Here is a 12,595-nt window from a genome sequence, read left to right as displayed (position 1 = left end):
GACCTCAAGTCTTGACACATTTTATCTTGTACTGAATTATTAAAAGAAATTCATTGATTTTTAATTAAAGAATTTGAAAGTGCTGGGGTTATGGCTCAGTGGTAGAGCATTTGCCTTTCATGTGTGAAGCACTGGCTTTGATCCTCAGCACCAAATAAAGATAAGTAAATCAAGGTATTATGTCCATCAACAACTAAAAAAAAAATCAAAAAAGAATTTGAAGCTCAGAAATAAAATGTAATAACAGAATGTGTTATTTTGATGTTTACTTTAGAAAATTTATGTGACTATTCCAGTACATTAATTACTTCATTGGAAAATTTTGTGTTAGTGCATCAATGGTGTAGTTTATTTGGATATCTTTTTTATATTTTGAAATTGAAAGTCGAGTGTTTAAGTTGTTCTGGTGGTTGGAGGGTGGGATTGAAAGAGCATTTGTCATTGAGGTCAGTTGTCCTAGGAGGAAAAGCTTAAGACAATGCTGATTTGTGGATACTTGTGTATCAGATCAATGACATCAGCCTTGACCCTTTTCTTTGTTACACTATCCCTTTTTGGTTCTAATGCTTTCTAGTAGTGTTCCACTCAGCTGTTTCAGCTTGTTTCCTAAAGTTTCAAATACAGGGGAATAGTTTTAAGTTCCTCATTGGCTTCTTTTATGCTTTTTCTTCTGTGAAACTCTTACAGATAGACACTGATGTTTGGAGTTCCAAGGAAGTCCCACACTGTTTCCATTTTGTTTAAAGCCTCTGTGGTAGCACCTTACCAACTATGAGTTTTATGAGAATGATTCACTCTAGTTGGTGATTTGATTTTTATGTTTTAAATGTACCTGATTTGAAATTTGTTATATGACAAAAGAAAGTTCTAATTTTGTTCTTTTATTATATTTCATTTTCTATGTACACCAAACAGTATAGAAATAAAACACTTTAATCTTATTTATTTATTTTTTTTTATTTTTAGAATCTGCTATATATTATAGATTTCTGACATCATCTTTCATTCTGGTTGAACATATCCTCATTTATATTTTGGAAACTTTATTTTCAGTCATTAAAAATGAAAAATAGAAGAAGGCAGTGTCTTTAGTCATTGTGTGCTTTGGGTAAACATATTTAACATGTACATGTAATGTATATTTACCATAAATAACTTCTAAACTTTAATAATTCCCTCAAAAGAGGATATTTTCTTAATATTTAATATGTCTATAGCTCTGAACATACAAGCAAGAATTATATAGAATGAGGTAAAAAGGTTATAAGACATTACACTTTCATAAGCTAACACTTTATCATATACCAGTTCTCTATCATATACTTACATCAAGTATTATTCTTTAGAATCAGTATTTTGTAATCTTGTTGATATATTCCCTGTGGCATCATTTTATTCATTTGTAATTTTGTCCTGCCCACTTTCAAAAATTGGAACTGAGGTATTTCTAGAAAATATTAATTACATCTTATGGAATTGCTATATATATATTGTGCATACTTGCACAATAAAGGTAATTTTCATATGTGTTTCTGGACAAATTAATATTAATGTATTGTTCTTAAATTTGACTTTATAATTTAAAAGATCATCCTTAAATATTAAAAATTATTTAAAACCATCTCTTCACTGCCTATCATTTTCTATATTTAAAAAAATGGAAGAAGGCTTATAGAATATGTTTAACTTTACAGTTGACAGGGATTTAAAAACCTATAGTAATTTGACCGCTAACTGCCACCTCTGCATTATTGCCCTAGCTTAATATGACACATAAGAAAACATTTTGTACAGGACCAACATATTTTCTATATTCTAAATAAATATTATATGTATACCATATATAAAATATTTAACATGAGCATTTTATAGTTGATTTGAATTGCAAACTACTTGTTTCCATTCAAAGGTATGAATAACCAGCTCATAAAAATATTACTATTATATATCAATCCATTAGACTGAGATAGCACAACAATTTCTTTCTTCATAAATAATACAAATGTAATATTTTACTTGTAAGGTTTATCCAAAATTCTGGAAATACTTGCTATTCACCTTGAGAGTTGAAAATTTACACACACTAACTACTACTGATAAATTTCTTGAAATACTTGATGTCTTCCACAATTATGCAGATAACATAAGGAGTTAAAATATATATATATATTCTCAAAGAGTGAGAATTTTGTACACAAAATAGTTTCCTCTGTGCTTACATTTAATTTTCTACCCTTGAAACCATTGAGAAGCATGGAGTTTGTGCTACAAATATTGGAAATACCAGAGTTTAAAACTAAAGGAAACTAGACATCATGTATCTTTTTCAATTTAGACGTACACAGCCCACTTCAGAATTGCTAAGATCTCTGATTTTAGAGTTGGTAGCACCATGATTATGAGTGGAAATACAGTTCATGAATGTATTGTATTATTTAAACGATCACTTTAGCATGTTGTTATATTTTTATGTATTTCTCTGTGTGAGGCATTAGCAACAGGCTTTCATAGCTAAAATCTACATGTCTAGAGATTTATTTATTATTCTAGTAAGCTAGAAAATAGCCATCCATATCTAAATGATATCATAAATGCTATGAAATTTATTACAAGTGTATTCTCTTTTTTTTTTTTTAAAGAAAGAGTGAGAGAGAGTGAGAAAGAGGGAGAGAGAGAGAATTTTAATATTTATTTTTTAATATTTGGCGGATACAACATCTTTGTCTGTATGTGGTGCTGAGGATCGAACCCGGGCCGCACGCACACCAGGCAGGCGCGCTACTGCTTGAGCCACATCCCCAGCCCTACAAGTGTATTCTCAAAGGGAGCAGTTTTAGTTAGTATCTAAATGCCTTCTATACCTTATAATTATAATCTTTTTTCTGTGTTCTCTTGATCTCTATTAACCATATCCTATAGGATTCATAATGTAGTCTCAAATTATTAGACGATTTGTTATGTTAAAGAGAAAGTGAATTCATATTTCAGTTAGAAACAATTTGAAACTTTTAATCAATAAAATTGATTATAATGTAAATATTGGTGCATACAAGTACATGATTTGTTAGGAAGCATGCATATTTGTTTGGTGGTAAGCTAACTTGATGTGCTGACTATAATTAACCCATGAGAATTGTAATATCAAGCCTATGTGGTTCTGTCTCCTCATCTGAAAAATAAAAATACTGAATTTATTAATATAAAAAGTTCCTTACTGTTATTCAAGTTTTTCTTTGTCTTTTTCTAACCAATAAAATAATGGAGTGATTACTCTCAAATGTATGATCATAACTGAAGGCAGATTTACAACTGCAAGATGTCATTTCTCTGCTCTAATGATTATTTAATTTTTTTTTCCTCATAGGGTGAACCTGGAGAAGCAGGGAACCCAGGGCCTCCTGGAGAAGCAGGCTCAGGTGTAAGTGTCATCTTATTGTCAATGTAGGATGTTAGTTGTTTGGAAATTTCTTTAAAGCATTTTGAAATGTAACTTAACTACCAGTAATGATTTAGGTTTTTAGTTTCCCTTTCTAACCCATTAAAAGCAATCAGAAAGGCAGAGACTTAATGCTTAATGCTTAATGCTTAATACCGTCACATACCCTAGACTATTTCCATTCACATACAAGTTGAGAAAAGATAATATTTGCCCAAGTGAAAGCATTACAACTAATAGCCGTTGACTGGATACATTCTGTTATACTTTTTACAATGTTCAAAACAAAACCCCCAGCAAAGAATTGTGTGCTTAATATGCTAAGGTTAAAAATTGATTTAAAGCTTGTAAAGTAACTATTTTCTTATGTTATGTAGGCTCCAAAAGGAGAAAGGGGAGAAAAAGGAGAAGCTGGTCCACCTGGTGCTGCTGGACCTCCTGGTGCTAAGGGGCCACCAGGTGACGATGGCCCCAAGGGTTACCCGGTGAGTGAGTTTAATTCCCTTTAAAGTGGCATTTATGCCAGATTCACTTTTGAACTTTTTATAGAAATATTAGAAATCTGGCTAGTGAAGCTGACTTTTCTTCATTTCATATGTTCATAAACATTCTGAATTAATTTTACTTTTAAGAAATTTTCCAGCACAAGAAATATTCTCCTAGACTTTGCCTTGACTTTTCCCTTTTAAATTTCAAATTTTCATATTCTTTCATTTATTTATTTTTCTTCAAAAACCTCCTTTTAGGGTCCTGTTGGTTTTCCTGGAGATCCTGGTCCTCCTGGGGAACCTGGCCCTGCAGGAAGTATTATGGAAAAAAATTCTAATGATTTTGGTAGGGATGTTCGCAGTGTTTCTCTTGTTAATAAAGAAGATTCCTCATTACTTAAATGGACTTTCAAAGACAGAACAAGAAAGAAAACAAACAACTACAAGAAAATACATGTGATATTATTATTATAGATTATTATTTCTACATATATGATTATGATTACCTATTACTAAAGTTGCAGGGCTGTTGTTTTTCCCTGTCTCTTTTATAATGCAAATCCGATCATCTACTGCACCATATCTGTTCCTGGTGAAAGGATGAACTTGCCTTTCACACTAACTGCCTCTTCTTCCTTGACTTATATCAAAAGCATACTATATTTTTAATCTCATATAACAGCAGTTTCATTTATCTTTATGGAGCGAGTAAGAGGCACCACAGTCCTAAAAAAAAGTAATAGTAATTTTATTTGTCCCTCTGATAATTTATCTCAAGAACACACTAAGATAGTCTATTAAACCTTTTTTCCCTGATAAAATGAAATGTAGTGAAAAATGTCTGGATTCATTTTCTCTTCCTGATCATAGGGTCAAGATAGTGTTGGTGGTGACAAGGATGAAGATGGAGATCCTGGTCAACCGGTAAGAAAGCCTATTAAATTTTTTCTTACTCATTACACACTCAAGTTATTTTAAAGCAATGATCATCCTTTCAAAAGCACAGCTCATTGTGTGTACTTTTTTCCAAAAGAAATATTTGAATTCCAGTTTAATCTTAGAAGTGTTTCTCTTTGAGATGTATCAAAAATATAATCAAAGTCCTCATAATAAAAACTACAGTCACAGCATACTAATGATTTGACATACTATATCAGATTCAGTTATCCATTCATTTGTGTTAAATAAAGATATCTTTTTTGTATCTGTTCTTTTTAGGTATGCATGACAGTAGAGTGTATTTTGACATATTACATATACATGGAGCACAGCTTAGTGTATTTTGACATATTACATATACATGGAGTACAGCTTATTGTAATTAGGATCCCATTCTTGCAGTTGTACATGCTTTGTAGTTTCACTGATCATGATTCATATATGAACTTAAGAAGGTTATGTCTGAAAAAAAATAAGACTGAAAGGAAGAAAGCCTCCTTAGTAACTTATCATTAGCATGAATTTGTTCAATTACTAACTTAACTGAACTTAGCATAATATAAACCTGTTTTTTTAGTTTTTCATCTTTCAATTTGTGAATGGCAGTGTGTGCTTTGACTACATAGGGTGGGTACTAAGTTAAGTAGCATCTGAAGATAACTGCAGTCCTATCACAATTTTGTCTCTAGAACCATATCCATAAGGTATTTGCACTCAGAGATGCAGGCTTCTGCCGTGTAGATGAGATTTCTGGATCAAATCTCAGCATACTGTGAATACCTGGGCATAGCAATGCTAATGCTATATAAGTAATTTACAGGTAAAAGCTTCATAGTTTCACAAATTTATGTGATTATGAGTAGAATTATTAATTGCATGAGTCTATTAATTAGTATACTGGTTGAATATTTGCCAAATAGAAATTAGCATTTTTTAAAAGGACAGAGTTTTACCTAGAGGGAATCTGATTCACTCTCCTTTAGCTTTGAAGATTACCATAAGAATTTATCAACTTCATTTGTAGATATCTGGAGGAAGTTTAGGTATCTGAAATTAAGCTGAATTTTTTAAGGAAAAAATAGATTTGTAGAAATGAGGAAGCAAGATCTATTTAAGTACAGGTTTTGAGAAATCATATAATCCATAAGAAAATTTCCAATTTCTTTAACGGTGTCTTTCATATGTAATTTATATTTATTTATAGGGTCCTCCTGGTCCATCTGGTGAGGCTGGCCCACCAGGTCCTCCTGGAAAATGAGTAAGTTTTTTTTTTTTTTTTTTAATTCTTCATTTTGAAATATCTGTTCTTTATTCACCATGTATTTAAACTTATGTATGTAAGCTATAGGCAGTATGTTCTAAGGATACTGAAAAATGTGTCAGAATACTTACTAAAATAGAAAACCCTTTAACCACTTCAATATCATGATGAAAATAAGAAAAACAGCTCTTATTTAGGGAGTGCTTAGTACTCTCCTCAGTGAAAATATAGACTGTTATAACAAATTCCAGTGCTACCCTGAACATCAACTCCTGGAGTACCATGTGGGGATAAGATGTCAATACCCTAGTGGTAGCTTAAAGCATTGCAAAAACCTTCATGTTGTATCAGTAAAATAATCTCAGGAATCAGTATATAATATTATATTGCTTTACATGGTCAAACTTCTCTTTCTTGTGAGTAAAAATTCAAAAGAATTTTCCTGAAGATCTGTACCAACATACAAGTATGTGTTGTTCAAAATATTGACTGCAGAAGAACCTGGATTTTCAAAACTCTTAAACTAAATTTAATTTGCTTTTCTATTTGATTAACATAATAATTTTATATATAATGGGGCACGGTGTGATATTTCAATCCAGGTATACAGCATGCACCAATCAAATCAAGGTAATTATCATTCCCTCCCCTCATCATTTATGGTTAGGAAGTTGAGGCTCCTCTCTTCTAGATCTTCACAAAACTGTATATCAGCTTATTATGAACTATATTATGATTATTATGAACTATAATCCTCCCCCTGTCCTGTGCAACAACACTACAACTTATTCCTTCTACCTGTGTCTGGGACCTATTGTCCAACCTCCCTTTACGCCTTCTCCCCTCCACCCTGCTGAGCCTCCAGTAATCACAGTGTTCAAATTGGATTATTTTAGCTTTGGAGAGAATGTGTGGTATTTGTCTTTTTCTGAGTCTGGCTTATTTCACTTAACATGATGTTCTATAATTCTATCTATTTTCCTATAAATGACAATATTTCGTTTTTTTTTATTTTTGAATAATATTCCATTACATATATGTAGCACATTTTCTTGGTCCATTCATCTTTCTGGGAACACTAGTTTGACTCCATATCTTAGCAATTGTGATTAGGATTGCTGTGAACACAGGAGTGCAGTTATCTCTTCAGTACGCCGATTTCATTTCATTTGGATATATAAGCGGAAGAGGGATGGTGGATTATATGATAAATCCATTCTTTTTAATTTACTTTAAGGAACCCATATACTAATCTCCATAATGACTATACTCAATAACATTCCCATGAACAATGCATTAGAGTTCTTTATTTGCACATCCTTGAAGAATCATTTATTTTTGTCTTTTCAACGATAGTCCATCTATTTCTAATGATTTGCAATTATTATTTTGATCTCCTCTTTTCATGTATTTGTTTTCCATCTGTATTGCTTCTTTTAAGAAATGTCTGTTCAGACTATATGCCCACTTTAAAAATTGGATTATTTGTTTTTATGCTGTTGAGATTTTTGAGTTTCTTACAAATATTTTCTCTCACTCTGTTGGGTGTTTTTCTATTCTGTTCATGGTAGTTGCCTTTGCTATGTAGAAGTTTTTGGTTTGATATAACCTCATCTGTCTATTTTTTGCTTTTGGTTCCTGTATATTTGGAGTCATATAATAAAATGCCTATATAAATGTCTGGAAGTGTTTGCTGATGTTTTCTTCCAGTAATTTATGGTTTCAGTTCTTATACCTTGGTCTTTGATCCATCCTGAGTTGATTTTTATAGAAATTGAGAGATAGAGGCAAGTTTCAGTCTTCTACATGTGGATATCCAGTTTTTTTTTTAAAGACTGTCCTTTCTCCCAGTTCTGTTTTTGGTACCTTTCTCAAAAATCAGTCAGTTGTGTAGGATTATTTCTGGGATCTCTATTCTATTTCCACTGGTCTATGTGTCTGTGTACAAGTACTATGCTGTTTAGGTTACTACGGATCAGTGTTATGTCTTGAAATCTAGTATTGTGTTGCTTTCAGCATTTGTGTGTGAGTGTGAGCATACACATGTGCACGTCTGTATGCGCACATGTATGCGCGTGTGTGTGTGTGTGCTGTTGTTTTCAATATTGCTTTGACTATTTGTGGTCTTTGGTGGTTTCATATGAATTTTAGACTTTTTTCCACTAGTTCAATGAAGAATATCCTTGGTATTTTCATAGGGCTTGAATTTTAAATTGCTTTGGGCAGCATGTTTAAGGTTTTTCTTACAATCTATGAAAATGGGAGTTATTTCCTATTTTCTTTTTTGTATCTACTCATTGTTCAGAGATTTTCATTATAGAGTTCTTTCACTTCCTTGGTTAAATTTATTCCTATGTATTTCATTTCTCTTCATAATTATTGTGAATGAGTTTGTAGATTTATTTCTCAGCCAATTTATTATTGGTATATAAAAAGATTACTAATTCTTACATGTGGTTTTTTTATCCTACATCTTTACTAAATTCATTTATCATTTCTAATAGTCTTTTAGTGGAGTCTTCAGATTTTCTTTTTTTTTTTTTAATATGGAATCAATCATACTGTCAGTAGAAGGAGGTAATTCAACTTCTTCCTTTCTTGTTTATATACCTTTCATTTCTTTCCCTTGCCTAATTGCACTAAGACTTCAAATACTATATTGACAAAGTGGTGAGAGTCGACATTCTTGTTTTGTTCCAGGTTTTAGAGAAAAGGCCTTCAGCTTTAGCGTATTCAGTATAATGTTGACTGGGTATTTAGCATATATAGTCATTGTTGTTTATGTTAAAGCAAATGTCTTCTATACGTAGTATGTTTAGAGTTTTAATCATGTAGGGACATTATTTTACTGAATATGTCTTTACATTGGTTGAGATGATAATATTATTCTGATCATTCTGTTGGTGTGAGGAAGTCTATTTGTTGATCTGTGGATGTTAAAGCATCACTTGATCCTAGTGAATGACTTTCTCAATGTGCTATTGAGTACCATTTGATAGTATTTGGGGGTGGGGATTCTTATACCTATGACCATCTAAGATATTTGTGTTTAGTTTTTGTTGTTGTTGTGTTCTTGTTTTTTGTTTTTTTGTTTTGTTTTTAATATGGATAAAATGCTATACTGGTAGAGTGAGTTTGGAAGAGTTCCCTCTCTTTCAATTCTTTGAAATAGTTTTAGAAGATGTGGGCTTAGTTTTACAAAGGTTTGGTAAATGTAGCAATAAAGCCATCTGATCCTGGACCTTTCTTTTAGGGGAAACTTCATTACTGATTCAATCTCATTACTTGTTCTTAGCCTGTCGTGGTTTCCTGTGTCTATCCTTTGTTTCCTGTTGTACTATTTTCATAATGTAACAATGTCTATAGACCAGCCTCTTGTAGCACCTAATAATTTTACATTAGATTGCTACTGAAAAGAAAACAATTGATCTATCAAATGTATCATAATTAACATTTTCTGTTTATCAAAAAATATTAAAGAGACATGGAAAATAAAAGATCTGTTAGGAGAAAATATTTCTAACATAGAGAAACTTGTAAAGAATAATTTTTCAAAATATCTAAGTATTTCTTTCAAATTCTGAAAGAAAATATTCCAATAGAAAAAAAAAATTAGCAAAAGTCACGAGAAGGCATTTGACAGAAATGCCCCCAAAATACACAAATGATAGATATGATGTTGTTGAAGTCAGGGAAATACGTACTGAAAATCACATAGAAATAACATCCTATATTCACCAATTAACAAAAATCTACTCTTGGCAAACCAGATGTTAGAAAAGATGTTTTTAAAAAATGAGGGGGATTATCATTCACATCAATTCTTTGTTAATTTGTAAAACCACTTTAGAGAAATAGTTCTAAGTTACCTAATAGATTCTATTCTACTATTCCTACCAACTGGTAATCACATTTCTAGGTACATATCCTACATTATTTCTTGCACATGTTTACCATGAGGCACATTTAAGAATGTTCATATCATCTTTATTCATAATAATAACAATAGAAAAGATAAATTAATTATATTCATAAACAAAAATATTTCATGGCGGTGAAAATGAATATATTAGAGATGCTTCAATCCAGAAGGTTGAATCTCAAAAAACCTGTGAGAGAAAACATATTACCAACTTAAAGTGATTTGAGTTATATTTTCTGACATTATGATGGTGTGAAAAGTATAGTCAGTATAAACTGGCCTTCAAATATTGAATTTTGATGTTTTCCTAGGCTAGTGTTACATCATATACATCATAAGAGAGTATCACGCTGAGCAGCTGCCAGTGAGCAAAGGACTGGTACTCTACCAAGCACTGTATTGCTAAACTATAATATTCAACAGGTCAGGTATACTAAATGCATTTTCAATATATGGTATTTTCAATTTATCATGAGTATATGATAACAGAATCCCATTAGAAGTTGAGGAGCATCTATATATAAATGCAAAATATTGAAGTGCAAAATAATATATTTCAACATTTTGCTTATATAATGGGCAAAAAAGGTAAAACATTGTTAGTATTCAAACTACATGGTAAAATTTTAAAAAATGATAAAACAATGATTAACAAAAGTTTAGGATGGTAGTTATTTCTGTGGGAGAAAGTGCATTGTAATTATGCAAAATAGCATATAGGAAGTTTCTGATACTGAGTTGCATGATGTAATGAATTTGTATGTTGAGAACCTAAGATCATAAAGTTATTTAAAGTAATAATTTATACAAATATGATGGACTATCTTAATCTATTCTAGTCACTTTGTTAACAAAATTAGAAGGCTGTGTACCCATGAATTATTAATGGTATGAGAAATATGGTAACTATGCATTGCTTACAATGTTTTTCACATGCATTTTGATATGGTAGAATAAGCAGCCTTAGGTCAGCACAATTTAACAATAACACGAAGGTTTTCTTCATTTAAAATGTGACATAACAAAAAAAAATGGCATAATAAAATCTGACCTGAAAGTTGTTTAACACAATGTGCTAAATTGTTTCCTATAGTAGGTTAACATAAAGTGCTATGCACATAACTGACTTTATCAGTTTTACATAGTAATCCATTTTTTAGACAAAATAAAAGGTATTTTGATGGTGTGAAAATTGTTCTAACAATAATACCCTTATTACTAAAAGTATGGTTTGCTTTGTATAGTACTTGCAATTGATTGATGCTTGAATTGTTTTAAACTACAGCCAAACAAACTGGTTGATTTAGTCAGCAGTTCTGCTTTAGCTTAAATAGGTGCTGTTAGCTATAAAAATGAAAGAACATGAGGGATTAGTATTACTTAGTTCTTTTGCAACCTGCAAACCACCATCTTTCATATCTTAATATTAGAAACCAATAATTTAGAATGCAGTTGCATTAGAATCAGTCACACCCAGTTTCAAATCTGTTTTGTTACCAAAGAATATGATATATGATAAGTTAATTTCTTTGAGTCTCAGGTTTTTTTTTCATTTATAAAGTGGGCATAATAACTAAGTCCAAAGTGAATGTGAGGACTAAATTAAATTAATATCCTGTATATTTAAAGAAGCAAGCCCAGTGCCTACATTTTTTAGGAGTGCAGACAGTAAGATGTTACTACCAACATTGAATAAAAGTTTCAAATTGTGGCATTATTCATAGATTTATTTATCAGTAAATAAAATATATAGGTGAAAGATTAAACCATTTCTAATTTTGCGATTGTGTAATTTAAAAGAAAACTTATTAGCAACAAGTAACTTTATAATAGGTTAGCTTTGTTTCTTGCTAAATTTTTCTTTTTCTTTCTCATTTCCATTTTATAGTGATCAATACTCAGTTGAGTGGTGCATGTTAAAAATAATTTTAAAATACTAATGAAATGCATTTTCAAAGTACAGGATATTGTAATTCTATTGAAATCTATACATATTTAAATTATTTATTCCTTCATGTAAATTTACATAACATATTACAAAGGAATTTCCTTTGAGAACAATTGCAGAAAAGGGGATAATTTAAATTCATAAAACTGCATATCAACATATTTTATATATAAACATAGATATGAAAAATTTTTGTATATATGTGTAATAAGAATTGTAATGCAAAAAAATGTATAAAGGCATGAATTGGTGTGAACATACTCTATATACAAAGATACGAAAAATTGTACTCTATATGTATAATAAGAATTGTAATGCATTCCACTAACACTAAAAAAAACTGCATATATTTTTAATAAAATAGATTTATAAAATAAGAGAGATTCAGTAGAAATTTGATAAATAATAATGTGATTAAACAGAGTTAACTGAGAAGGAAATAGTTGGGAACAAGTAATATGTATTGTAAGGTCATTCTTTAGACTACACTACACTACAAATGTGTGAAGTCACTTTTTTTTTTAATTTGGTCAAATGAATTGTTTTGCAATCTATTTCTCTTCAGTCCATCTGGGACAGGTAGTCTTAAGTAAGCTTTGCA

The 12,595-nt window shown here is 30.9% G+C and overlaps 1 protein-coding gene across 1 annotated transcript in view; it reads left to right on the top strand.

The window, feature by feature from the left end:
• LOC143640281 (uncharacterized) overlaps window positions 1–12,595 on the top strand; it is an 82,181-nt gene that overhangs the window by 46,729 nt on the left and 22,857 nt on the right. Inside the window, 5 exon segments of the mRNA XM_077108131.1 lie at window positions 3,365–3,418; window positions 3,814–3,921; window positions 4,183–4,235; window positions 4,794–4,848; window positions 6,068–6,121. Of these exon segments, the coding sequence (XP_076964246.1) occupies window positions 3,365–3,418; window positions 3,814–3,921; window positions 4,183–4,235; window positions 4,794–4,848; window positions 6,068–6,121 (324 nt within the window).

The sequence above is a fragment of the Callospermophilus lateralis genome, unplaced genomic scaffold (genome assembly GCF_048772815.1).
Source record: "Callospermophilus lateralis isolate mCalLat2 unplaced genomic scaffold, mCalLat2.hap1 Scaffold_161, whole genome shotgun sequence".
Taxonomy (NCBI): domain Eukaryota; kingdom Metazoa; phylum Chordata; class Mammalia; order Rodentia; family Sciuridae; genus Callospermophilus; species Callospermophilus lateralis.
Note: the sequence above shows the minus strand (reverse complement) of the source record. Positions and strands in the feature narration are given on the sequence as shown.